The sequence below is a fragment of the Canis lupus genome, chromosome 26 (genome assembly GCF_048164855.1).
Source record: "Canis lupus baileyi chromosome 26, mCanLup2.hap1, whole genome shotgun sequence".
Taxonomy (NCBI): Eukaryota; Metazoa; Chordata; class Mammalia; order Carnivora; family Canidae; genus Canis; species Canis lupus.
The window spans coordinates 20078274-20090726 of NC_132863.1; the positions used below are offsets into that span (position 1 = coordinate 20078274).

The following is a 12453-nucleotide window of genomic DNA, read 5'->3' on the forward strand; positions in this document are numbered from 1 at the left end:
CTCCCTCTCTGTTCTTTTTGTTTTACATGACATTGACTTTTTTTAACTTAAAATTTTTTAAAGATTTTATTTATTTATTCATGGGAGACACAGAGAGAGAGAGAGGCAGAGACACAGGCAGAAGCAGGCTCCATGCAGGGAGTCCGACGTGGAACTCGATCCCGGGTCTCCAGGATCAGGCCCTGGGCCGAAGGCGGCGCTAAACCGCTGAGCCTCCCAGGCTACCCTTAACTTAAATTTTTTAATTGTGGTGAAATACCTGGTAACAAAATTTACCATCTTAACCATTTTTTAAATGTATGATTTAGTGACATTAAGTGCTTCATATTGTGCTACAATCCCACTCTTCACCCATGGAACTCTTTTCATCTTTGAAACTCTGTACCTATTAAACAATAATCCCACTTGTTTCCCCCAGCCCAACACCACCACTGTACTTTCTATCTATATAAATTTGAATATTGTAGGTATCTCATAAACATGGAATCATATATTTGTCTTTTTTTAAATGGCTTATTTTTCACTTACTATAATGTCTTCAAGGTTCATCCATGTTTTTAGCATGTTTCAGAATCTTCTTTCTTTTAAGATTGAATAATATTCCACTGTATGTATATACCAGAGTTTGTTTATTCATATCAAAATATACCCACTTCTATCTTTTGACTGTGGGGAATAATGCTACTATGAACATGGGTACACAAATCTCTCTTCAAATCCTTGCTTTCAGTTTTTTTGAATATATATTTGGAAGTGGAATTTCTAGATTATAAAATAATTCTATTTTTAAATTTTACCTACCCTCCCCTGTCCCTCTATTTTTAATTTTTTGGGGAACTACCAAACTGTTTTCCACAGTGGCTACAGTTTTACATTCCCACCAACAGTGGCCAAAGGTTCCAATTTCTCCAGATCCTTGCTTGTCGTTTTCTTTTTTTAATAGTAGCTATCCTAATTTGTGTGCAATTAGTATCTCTTTGTGGTTTTTGATTTGCATTTCTCTCATGATTAGTGATGCTAAGCATCTTTTCATGTGCTTATTGGCCATTGATTTATCTTCTTTGGAGAAATGTGTATTTGAGTCTTTTGCCCATTTTGAATTTTTTTTTTTTGCGTGTGTGTGTGTGTGTGTGTGTGTGTGTGTGTGTGTGGTTGAATTGTAGGAGTGCTTTTATGTATTCTGGATATTAGCCTCTTATCAGATATATGATTTGCAGATAATCTCCTCCCATTCTGTGGGTTGCCTTTTCACTCTGTTGATTGTATCCTTTTATGAACATAAGTTTCTAATTTTGATAAAGTCTAATTTATGTATTTTTTTACTTTATTGTCTGTACTTTTGGTGTCACAGCAATAAATCATTGCCAAATGTAGTTTCATCAAGCTTTTCTCGTATGTTTCCTTCTAAAAGTTTTATAGTTTCAGGTTTACATTTAGGTCTTTTTTCTGTTTTGGGTTAAATTTTGTATATGCTATAAAGTAAGGATCCAAATGTATTCTTTCTCATGTGAATATACAGTATTCCCAAAGCCATTTGTTGGAAAGATTGTCCTTTCTCAGTGCATGGTCTTGGTACCTTTGTGAAAAATCATTTGACTGTGAGGATATTATAGTGAGTGAAATAAGCTAGTCGCAAAAAGAATTTATTTCTGAGCTCTCTATTCCTTTGTTCAATATGTCTATCTTTATGCCAGTACCACACTGTTTTGATTACCATAGCTTTGTAGTTACTTATGTAATCTTGAAGTGTGTCCTCCAGCTTTGTCCTTCTTTTTCTGTGTTTTTTTTTTTTTTTTAAGATTTTATTTACTTACTCATGAGAGACACAGAGAGAGAGGCAGAGACACAGGCAGAGGGAGAAGCAGGCTCCATGTAGGGAGCCCAATGTGGGACTTGATCCTGGGACTCCGGGATCATGCCCTGAGCCAAAGGCAGACGCCCAACCGCTGAGCCACTCAGGTGTCCCTGTCCTTCTTTTTCAATATGGTTTTGACTATTTAGGATCCCTTGAGATTTCTTATGAATTTTAGGATGGATTTTTCTATTTTTACAAAAAACATCATTGGGATTTTGGTAGGGACTGTGCTGAATCTGTAGATCATTTTCTGTAGTATTGGCAGTTTATAACAATATGAAGTGCATGAACATGGATGTATTTTCATTATTGGTGTCTTTAATTTTCTTTAGAAATGAATGAATGATCTAGTTTCTCTGAATCCTCCCTAGCATTTTGGTATTGTCACTGTTTGTTATTTTAGCTTTTTTACTAGATGTATAGTGATATCTTATTGTGGTTTTAATTTGTATTTCTGTAATGTATAATAATGTAGTGAACATGTTTTCAGGTGCTTACCTGCCATCTCTATGTCCTCTTTGAGGAATTATTTCTTCATGTCTTTTGCCCTTTTCCTAATTGGATTTTAATTTTTTTACTGTTGTTTTAAAAATTCTTTATGTATTCTACTTTGTCAGATAGGTGATATGCAGATATGTTCTCCCAGTCTGTAGCTTATCTTCTCATTATCTCAGCAGGGTCTTCCACAAAGCAAAAGTTTACAATTTCGATGAAGTCCAGTTTATTGATTTTTTTTCCTTTAATGGATTATACTATTGGTATCAAGACTAAGAATTTCATTAAATCAGGGCAGCCCCAGTGGCACAGCGGTTTAGTGCCGCCTGCAGCCCGGGGTCTGATCCTGGAGACCTGGGATCGAGTCCTGCGTCAGGCTTCCTGCATGGAGCCTGCTTCTCCCTCTGCCTGTGTCTCTGCCTCTCTCTGTGTGTCTCTATGAATAAATAAATAAAAATATTTGAAAAAAAAAAGAATTTCATTAAATCATAAGTTCTGAATATTTTCTTTTATTAGCCTCTAAAGATTTTATAGTTTCACATTTAAAATTTTAAATCTAAAAAAATAAAAATAAAAAAATAAAATAAAAATTTAAATCTGTGATCTATCTTGAGTTATTTTTTTTAAAGATTTTATTTATTCATGAGAGACACACAGATAGAAGGCAGAGACCTAGGCAGAGGGAGAAGCAGGCCCTTCGCAGGGAGCCTGATGTGGGACTCGATCCCAGAACCACACCCTGAGCTGAAGGCAGATGCCCAACTGCTGAGCCACCCAGGTGTCCCTATCTTAAGTTATTTTTTGTGTAAGGTACAAAATTTATGTTGAGTTTCATGTTTTTGTCTGTGGCTCTCCACTTGCTCCAACACTATTTGTTGAAAAGACTATCATTGACTTGCTTTTGAACCTTTATCAAAAATTAATTAACTGTATTTGTGTAGGTCTGTTTCTGGTAATTCTGTTCTACCAGTATATGTGTCTGTCTCTCAGTCACTACCACTCTTGCTGACTTCAGCTGTATAATAAGTCTTGACATCAGAGTGATTCTTCTATTTTTTCTTCTTCCAAAAACTTAGCTATTCTAGTTCTTTTGCTTTCCCATGTAAGTTTGTGTTAATCTTGTCTATATCTACAGAAAGTCTTACTGGAATTTTGAAGGAATTGTGTTAAACCTGTACATCAATATAGAGAGAATTGATATCAATACTGTCTTGAGTCTTCCAATCCATGGACACAGTGTCTCTCCATTTACTTAGATCTTCTTCAATTTCCTTAAAAAAAAAAAAAAAAAGATTTTATTTATTTATTGAGAGGGAAAGAGCATATGTGAGCAGGAGGAGGGAAAGAGGAGGAGGCAGAGGGAGAGAATCTCCAGCATGCTGAGTGTGGAGCCCAACATGGGGCTCTATCTCACTACCCTGAGCCAAAACCAAGAGTCTAATGCTCAACTGACTGAGCCACCCAGGTGCCCCTTCTTTGATTTCCTTAATCAGTGTTTTACTGTTTTTAGCATGTAAATCCTATACATGTTTTCTTAAATTTATATTTAAACGATAGTCTGTTTTTAATTTTGGTTTCCATGTGTTCATTGCTTTGATATAGAAATAGAGTTGATTTTTTTTTTTTAAGATTTTATTTATTCATGAGAGACATAGAGAGGCAGAGACACAGGCAGAGGGAGAAGCAGGCTCCATGCAGGGAGCCCAGTGTGGGACTCGATCCCGGGTCTCCAGGATCAGGCCCTGGGCCGAAGGCGGCGCTAAACCACTGATTCACCTGGGCTGCCCTAGAGTTTTTATAGTTGACCTTGCAACCTTGTTGAACTCACTTAGTAATTCTAGGATTTTTTTTTATGGATTCCATGAGATTCCCTACATAAGCCATATGTCATCCACAAATAAGGATAGTTTTCCTCCTTTTCAGTCTCTGTGTCTCTTATTTCCTTTTTTTTGCCTTATTACACTAGCTATAACTTCCAATATCATTTTGAATAGGAGTGATAAGAGCAGACATTTTTTCTTGTTCCTCCTTTTAGGACAAGAACATTCAGTCTTTCACTATCATAATCTTAATTCCTAGTTTTCTGAGGGTTTTTACTGTGAATGAGTGTTGAATTTTGTCAAATGATTTTTCTGCATCAATATAGTTGTTTGTTTTTTTCTTCTGTAGCCTGTTAGGATGATGGATTATACTGATTGATTTACCAATAATAAACCAATCTTGTTTCCCTGGGGCAAACCCCTCTTCGTTATGGTGTATAATTCTTCTTATATGTTGTTGAATTCTATTTACTAATATTTTCTTAAAAGTTTTTACAGCTATATTCATGATGAATATTGGTTGGTAGCTTTTTTTCTTGGGAGTACTGTCTTTGATTTTTTTTTTTTTAAGATTTATTTATTCATGAGAGACAAGGAGAGAGAGAGAGAGAGGCAGAGTCACAGGCAGAGGGAGAAGCAGGCTCCATGCAGGAAGCCCGTTGTAGGATTCCATCCCAGGACTCCAGGATCATGCCCTGAGCCAGAAGGCATACTCTTAACCTCTGAGCCACCCAGGCATCCCAACTGTCTTTGATTTTGATGTTAGGTGGTATATGCAAACATCTTGAGGGAAGATAATAATAATGACCAGTAAGTCAGGAATGGATAACTTGAATGAAAATATCAGAAAGAATCTGGGGGGGGAAATAATTCAGGAAAGAGAAATAGTGTTGTTTGGCTGAACACTTGTTTCAGTGAGTAGTAGTATAATGGAGCAGATTCAACAAGGAGTGGGGATGAAGTCTGATTGTCATAGATGAAACAGTAAAGTTGGTTTGTGGAGGATCTTAGTTAGTAATGATGTGGTAAGGCTGGAAATATGTTGACCATAAGGGAAAAATTAAATATAGGAGTGTTAGGGAATAAATAGTGGAGGCAGATCCTGAACCTGGAGATGACAGGGAGAGATCTAGTAGAAGGATCAGTCTTAAGCAGGAAATTGAGCACCTTTTTCTGAAACTGCTAGGAAGGAGGAGGGGCTGGTATGGAGAGCAGGGAATCCTTAGAAGTGATATTAATGTCTGGGAGTGCCTCTCATGCTTTGTTTGGGAGGAGGATGTACCCCTGAGGCCACAGGAATAGACCTGCACAGAAATGGGAACAAATATCCTTTGCTGACACTCTGACTGAGATTAGTTGTGGTAATGAATCAGAGCTTCATTTAAGTCCTTAAGCCAGGTTTTTTTTTTTTTTTTTTTTTTTTTCAGTTTTTTGGTTTTTATATGTTTTTCATTTTTGTTTTTGGCAAACTGATGGGGACCACGGTTAGGGCAAATCAGTGTGGAAACCTTTCTTTGATAATCCTCAAAACTGAGAAGTCCTTGGAGAGCCTTCTGGTCAGCTGCTAAAGTCCAGTCCTGTCCAGCATTGATCATGAGAGGGCCTTTGGCTGGAGCCTGTATTGAACTACAGAGCCACAGACTGTCCAGTTTGTAATCAGCAGTTCAGATTCAGGCTTCAGGTCAATCTGCATAATCTCTTCCAGAAAATAGAAGAGAAGGAAGAACTTCCCAGTTCGTGTTATAGTTCTGATACCAAAACCAGGCAAGGACAAGTTTCCATTCCTAGCATCAATCCTCTTCTTCATGTCTTCTTGTGCTGACACTTAGGAGTTAACTTCTGTTCTTGTTGCAGCTGCAGCCGACTCCGCCAGGTTCAGAGCATCTTGACCCAGAGCAGCAAGTCTCAACCTGATGGGATCCTCTGCATCCTTGGTCAGTACTTTAACAAGTTGGGGTAACTTAGCTTCTGTTCAAGGAAGATATTAATAATAGTATCATTGTGAGATAAGCTTTGACTTAGTCTCCTTCTCCAAGCTCTTGTTCCTGTGAAATCTGTTGCTGCTCTAATGAGGTCAGGTGAGATGTCAATGGGATGAGGAGCCTCTATCACAGGGCAGGCACTTTGTACATACTATCTCATTTCTCCTCACAACATCCTTAGAGGGGAGCAGTGTTATCTCTTTTTTACAGAGGGAGAAACTGAAACAGGAGATGGAACAGACTTGCTCGGGACCATTGAGTGGGAGAACTGGGCATTTACTTGTTCTTTACATTTTTTATTATGAAAATGCATCATATAATTTAAAAATTAAGACAGTGCTCCAATGATAATGAACAGAGCTTCGTAACCATCCCAGATACCCAATTCCACTCTTGGGAAATAGCATTGTCAGTTGTATCTTTTTTTTTAAACACAAATGGAAATATTTTATTCACACTGTTGTTAACCTAATTTTTAAATTTTCATTTGACAATAAATCCTGGTGATTTTTCTTTTTTTTTTTTCTTGGAGATTTTTCTATATCTAATTGGTCTTCTTTGGGTACATAGATACATTCTGAGTGACTTCAGAAAACAGATAATGTTGAGGCATGAGAATATGAACATATGTAGTAAAATTGGTGGATAGCTTTTAGCAAAAAAACCAGAGTAGAATGTTGGAAGGTAAGTATATTAAATAGATTTGAGGAGGCAAATAGTGATAGGAGAGATTTTTTACCTGTTTTGTTCACTCTTGAATTCCCAACACCTAAAATTGTGCCTGACATAGAGAATACCTCAATAAATACTATTGAATGAATTAATGTATAAGAGGTAGTTTCATGACACAGATGTTTGTGAACAGTGTGGAATACTGACCAAAAGGGAAAGAATATAGGTGTTTTGTGTTTAGGAGGTCAACACTGATCTCTGAAAGATCAGATTCAGATATTTCATTTTCATTTATATCCATAGTATTGAGTCGTGGAAGTAGAATTGTTAGGTCTGGTGGTTTGTCTATCAGCCACCCAATTTCCTTCCCAGAAGCAGACCATTACTAGGTTCTTATTTGTCTTTCCTCAGATATTCTATGCATAATTTCGTGTTTTCACTTAACAGCACTTGCATTTAGGCTTAGGAGAGGCAGTGGGCAGAGTAGTTAAAAACATGCACTCTGGAGCTAGGCAGGTTTTGGGTTTGAATCCTGGTTCCACTACTCAGCCCAGAGGTTGGTGGGTCTCCATAAAAACATAGTTGTGGTGGACCTGGAATTCCTGCCAGAGGTTTCAGATGTTTAAACAACACTCATTGGATTCTCTCTCCAGCTCCAACTCTCAGAAGAGTGGAGGCTGTCTTTGCCATGAATTTACCTATGAATAAAAGCACCTGTTCATTACTTAAGCTGTTATATCAGTTGATTTTGTGTACCTCCATTTGAAATATGCCCCCCCACCAAAGTTTTGTTTGTTTAGTACTTCTGTACTTTTTGGCACTGTAAGATCCTCTAGGCTTATTTTGTATTTCTGTTCCAGTCCTAGAATCAGCATTTCTCTAAGGAGTGCTGGGGTTCCTTCTATTGGAGAATGGTATTAGAAGCCAGGATCTGGGCATTGGATACACTCTTGTTACTACTGGGATGTCATTGCTTTTAGGCCATAGGGTAGCTGACAAAAATAACAAAATACTTATGTGTACATTACCTGTAAATGTTATGAGTCATCTGTATCTATATTAAGTTAAACATGAATTAATATTAATATCTCAAGCCTACCCAATTACCAGATAGATTATTCTAGCTTTCCCCTTCTGAATGTCTATAAACTACTTCACCAGTAAAAAAATTGGCAGCCATCATCTACTGTCAGTTTACTGAATTCCAATAGACATATATATCCATATCAGAATTATTAACCCCTAGGATCCCTATGAGAAACAACTTTGTCAGCTAAAGCATGGTGCCTACATATAGTTTCTTTTGCCTTTAAGTTTACATGGTCAGTCTTTTTCATGTCAGCAATTTATGTGGCTGGAACTATTAGAAGTGGACATGCTGAGGCTAGGTCTGCCCAGTCTACTATTTATTTTTAACTCTGTGGCCTTCTAAACTTTGGGACTTGGATAAGCGAGTCCATTCTGGCTTTTGATTCTTTTTCACCCCTCCCTTCACTGAAGCACTGAATGGGGTAGAACAGGGCTGTGCTGCTTTTATCTCAACTGAGAAGGGAGTTCTCTTATAGTAGAATTCCTTGCCACAGGTAGTCCCTGGACCCCTGTGGTCTAAGTGACCATTACTTTTTATTTTTCACTTGTCTGAGCTACCATTAATGGTCCTTTTCCCAGGCTCCAGCCATATTTCTATTCTTGGAGCTGTTTCTGCTCTAACTCCTTCCTCAGCCTCATGTAGACAGCTACCTACCACCTGCCTGTGACACGTTCTGTTTGCCGAGAGTCATAGCTCTGGGCTTTCATAGATACTCAGGAACCAGGTAGTACATATGCCCATGCCATTGACAGGTAGAAGTGGAAGCAGTATTGTTTAATTTCTTTGTCTTTGACCTCAGCCCAACTAGACTGTAAGCTTCATGGTGGCCATTTGCAGGCATGTTTACCACACACTCCAGCATCCAACACAGTTCTGGGCCTTGAGCCTGATAAATATTTGTGAAATGATGGGTGTCATTTGTCCTCTTTTTCACTTCTTTGAGTACTTTTCAAGCCACCTTAATCTACTTTTACTTATCTTTCATGTTTTAGTAAAGCTGTCTTTGAGAAGTGAATATTTTTTATCCCATATACCTATTCCATCTGAAAAAGATTCCATGCCAGAACCTGGACCATATTTTCTGCTTTCTTTTTTTTTTTTTTTTTTTTTTTTTTTTTTTTTTAATTTTTTATTTATTTATGATAGTCACACACAGAGAGAGAGAGAGAGGCAGAGACACAGGCAGAGGGAGAAGCAGGCTCCATGCACCGGGAACCCGATGTGGGATTCGATCCCGGGTCTCCGGGATCGCGCCCTGGGCCAAAGGCAGGCGCCAAACCGCTGCGCCACCCAGGGATCCCTATTTTCTGCTTTCTATACTCAAAAATTGTGTTTTAGAATTAATAACTTCAATAATGTATGCTATTTAACTGTCTAAACTATATAGATTTTGAAGTCCAAGTAAGAGTACTTGATGCTTCTTTCACAGAGTTGCTTAATTTGATTTCTGGATAAAACTGATGTGAGCTTCTGCCTTAATCATCAGGGTCTGGTAAGCAGGGCAAATCATTAGGATTCATTTGTGTCCCATAGTACAGCTGATCAGAGCCTTCTTTGCCTTGCAGGAATTGATAGCAGGTACAATGAAGGCTGCAGAGAGCTGGCAAATTATCTTCTGTTTGGTTTGTACAATCAGAATACAAGTGATTTTGAGAAAACAGGGTTTTCTGAAGAAGTTCTAGATGGTAAGTATGTATAGTATTATGTAGTACACTCCTGTTAGTAACCTGCTGGTTGATACAAAACTAGTGACAAGTAGTTTTAAGAATATGTTTAGTGGGTAAAACGGCTTTAGGGGAAAAAGTGTGTATCAGTTTGACTTTATATCTTCTTGGCAAGATAGACCAGTTTTCCTCTGAATTGCCCACTGCCTTTACTTGTTGGGAGGTTCACATTATATGCTGTTGTCCTGTGAAAGCACATTCAGTTGTGAGTAAAGGATGAGCCTCCAGGCTACTCCTACAAGGAAGACTTCATGTGGATTTTCAGCTTAGGAACAAAGGCTCTTTGTCCTGCTCTGTCTTTGGGAATTGTTTTCTGTGTGACTTTAATTCATGAGGATGCCCATGATTACAATGGAGGCTTTCTGCTTACATTCCCCTTTCTTCAGCTCTGAGACACTCTCCCTGTGTAGATGCTGTTGTGGGCTGATGCCCAGGAGCTGTCTCTGATATCACATACTTAGCATCATGACTTGTCTGCCAGATGGATCAGGAGACACAGGAATAGACAGATCAAACTGGTCAAGAGACAGACAGCTCTTGTCAAGCAGCTGGGGAGTACATGAAAGCAAACATATGATATTGAATATTGACATTGGAGTAATCTTGCAGTGGATATTGTGCAGTGGTTTTAAAGTAGGGGCAGTTTTATTCCCCAATGGACATTTGGCAATATCTGAAGACATTTTTGATTGTCAAAACTGGACAGAGTAGCTACTAAACATCTACAGTGCACAGGACAGCGCTACTCTCCCCTCCCGCAACAAAGAATGATCTGGTTTAAACTGTCAGTAGTTCTAAGGTTAAGGAACCCTGGTCTAATGTGTATGAAAATTCTTCTGTGGTAAAATCCTTAACAATGTTTATTCTTATTGATTAAAGATTTCCTTTTTACTAGGAAGTACAGAAAAAGCAGGCTGCAATTATAACTTCCATTAAATTTTTTTCACTTTCAGGGACGCCTGGGTGACTTAATGGTTGAGCGTCTGCCTTTGGCTCAGGGTGTGATCCCAGGGTCCCAGTATCAAGTCCCCGCATTGGGCTCCCTACAGGGAGCTTGCTTCTCCCCCTGCCTGTGTCTCTGCCTCTCTGTGTGTATCTCTCATGAATAAATAAATAAAATCTTTTTTAAAAAAATTCTTTCAATTTCAGATTTTTATTTTTTTAAAAGATTTTATTTATTTATTCATGAGAGACACACACAGAGAGAGAGGCAGAAACACAGGCAGAGGGACAAGCAGGCTCCATGCAGGGAGCCTGACATGGGACTAAATCCTGGGACTCTAGGATCACGCCCTGGGCCAAAGGCAGGTACCAAACCGCTGAGCCACCCAGGGGATCCCCTAGATTTTGATTTTTAAAAATGCTGCTTTATGCTGACAACATCTGCTGGTTTAGAAAGAGTTCGTCTTGGAGTGCCTGGGTGGCTCAGTCAGTTAAGTGTCTCTTGATCTCAGCTCGGGTCTTCATCTCATGGTCCTGAGTTCCAGCCTTGCATGCAGCCTACTTAAAAAAAAAAAAAAAAAAAAAAAAAAAGGAATTCATCTTGGCAGCCATTTAGAATTACAGAAAGACAGATGCTTATACCAGCCACATATTTCACTGCAGCCAAAATTGCTAAGGATATTGTAGTACTGAAATTAAAGAAATAGTTTAAATCCTCAAAGGTGTGCTTTTTGTTTATCATTGTCTTTATTCTGCCACATGGCACAATGGTTGCTTATGAAATGAGTATTTTCTTTGACTGAATTAATCATTAATGAATTGAAAATGAATTAGTAAATTCATTTTTTAAATCCAAGTAGTTGGCAAGCTGAGATCACAGGCTTTATGCGTTTACATTGTGATCTCTATATGAGAGGAAAAGAAGCCTACATGAAGAATTTATTTTTTAAAAAGCTTTAAAAATAGTTTACATATTCATCCAATTTTCTTACACTTTCATCTTTTACTCTGTTAATTTAGTTCAGAGCAATGATATCAGAGTCCTATGAGATTCTGAGAAGGCTTAATTTTAGTAATTGTTGCACTATTTCTTTTACTGGATCCTAATTCCTTGTGAAGTGTTACACATTAGTGTAGAACACAGTCTATGCAGGAAGCCCCCTCAGGCTCTCCAGGTGACTTCAAACTCATTCCTCAGCAGACAATCTACAAGTGATTCAGGGCAAGGTTCTTAGAAGGCCTATATGAAGATCAACAGGGTAAGAGGTGACCTGTGTCCCATCCCTTGCCCCCTTTTGATTCTAGTGCTTAACTGAGAGTCAGCAGTGAATACGCTACTCCAGACTGTGTTCCCTGGACACCTGCGTCTAACTGGGTGTGAGACACAGAATGATTTTTGAAAAATCAAAAGTGAGCATCATGGAGTTTTAAGAGGCCACCCAGTGGTGTGGTCAGCTGCAGTCCATATTCATCAGACTTAGGTTTTTGTAGAATATGGGCTGTCAGACATTTGTAGAATATGGCTGTGACTGTGTTGGCATTGCCCTAACCCTGCTGTTTCAGATGCTCCTTGCCTCCACGCTTTGCTTACTTCCAGCCGCCTCCTCCAGCAACTTCCCTAGCATCATCTTATTAGAGAGATGCCTCAGATTGCTCTGGTTTCTGAGGAGCCATGCAATGGAGCTCTGCTTTTCTTCTAGAATTATGACTGCTTTCTTTCTCAATCTTAAAACTGCTTTAATATTCCTGCCCCATTTCATGGCTCTTCTATTAACTTATTTAGGTTTATTTGCACCCTTGGGATTGTTTTATTTATTTGACCCACCAATATCCATGGTTATTCCTTAAGTCTGTAAGCTGCTAATCTATTTAT

At 38.4% G+C, this 12453-nt stretch overlaps 1 protein-coding gene across 3 annotated transcripts in view; it reads left to right on the plus strand.

The window, feature by feature from the left end:
* Nucleotides 1–12453, plus strand: part of DNAAF9 (dynein axonemal assembly factor 9) — a 141420-nt gene that overhangs the window by 16382 nt on the left and 112585 nt on the right. For all 3 annotated transcript variants that reach the window (XM_072800236.1, XM_072800237.1, XM_072800239.1), the window contains exons 2-3: nucleotides 6025–6104; nucleotides 9480–9599. In XM_072800236.1, coding sequence (XP_072656337.1) covers nucleotides 6025–6104; nucleotides 9480–9599 — 200 coding nt within the window. The remainder of the gene's footprint in view (nucleotides 1–6024; nucleotides 6105–9479; nucleotides 9600–12453) is intronic.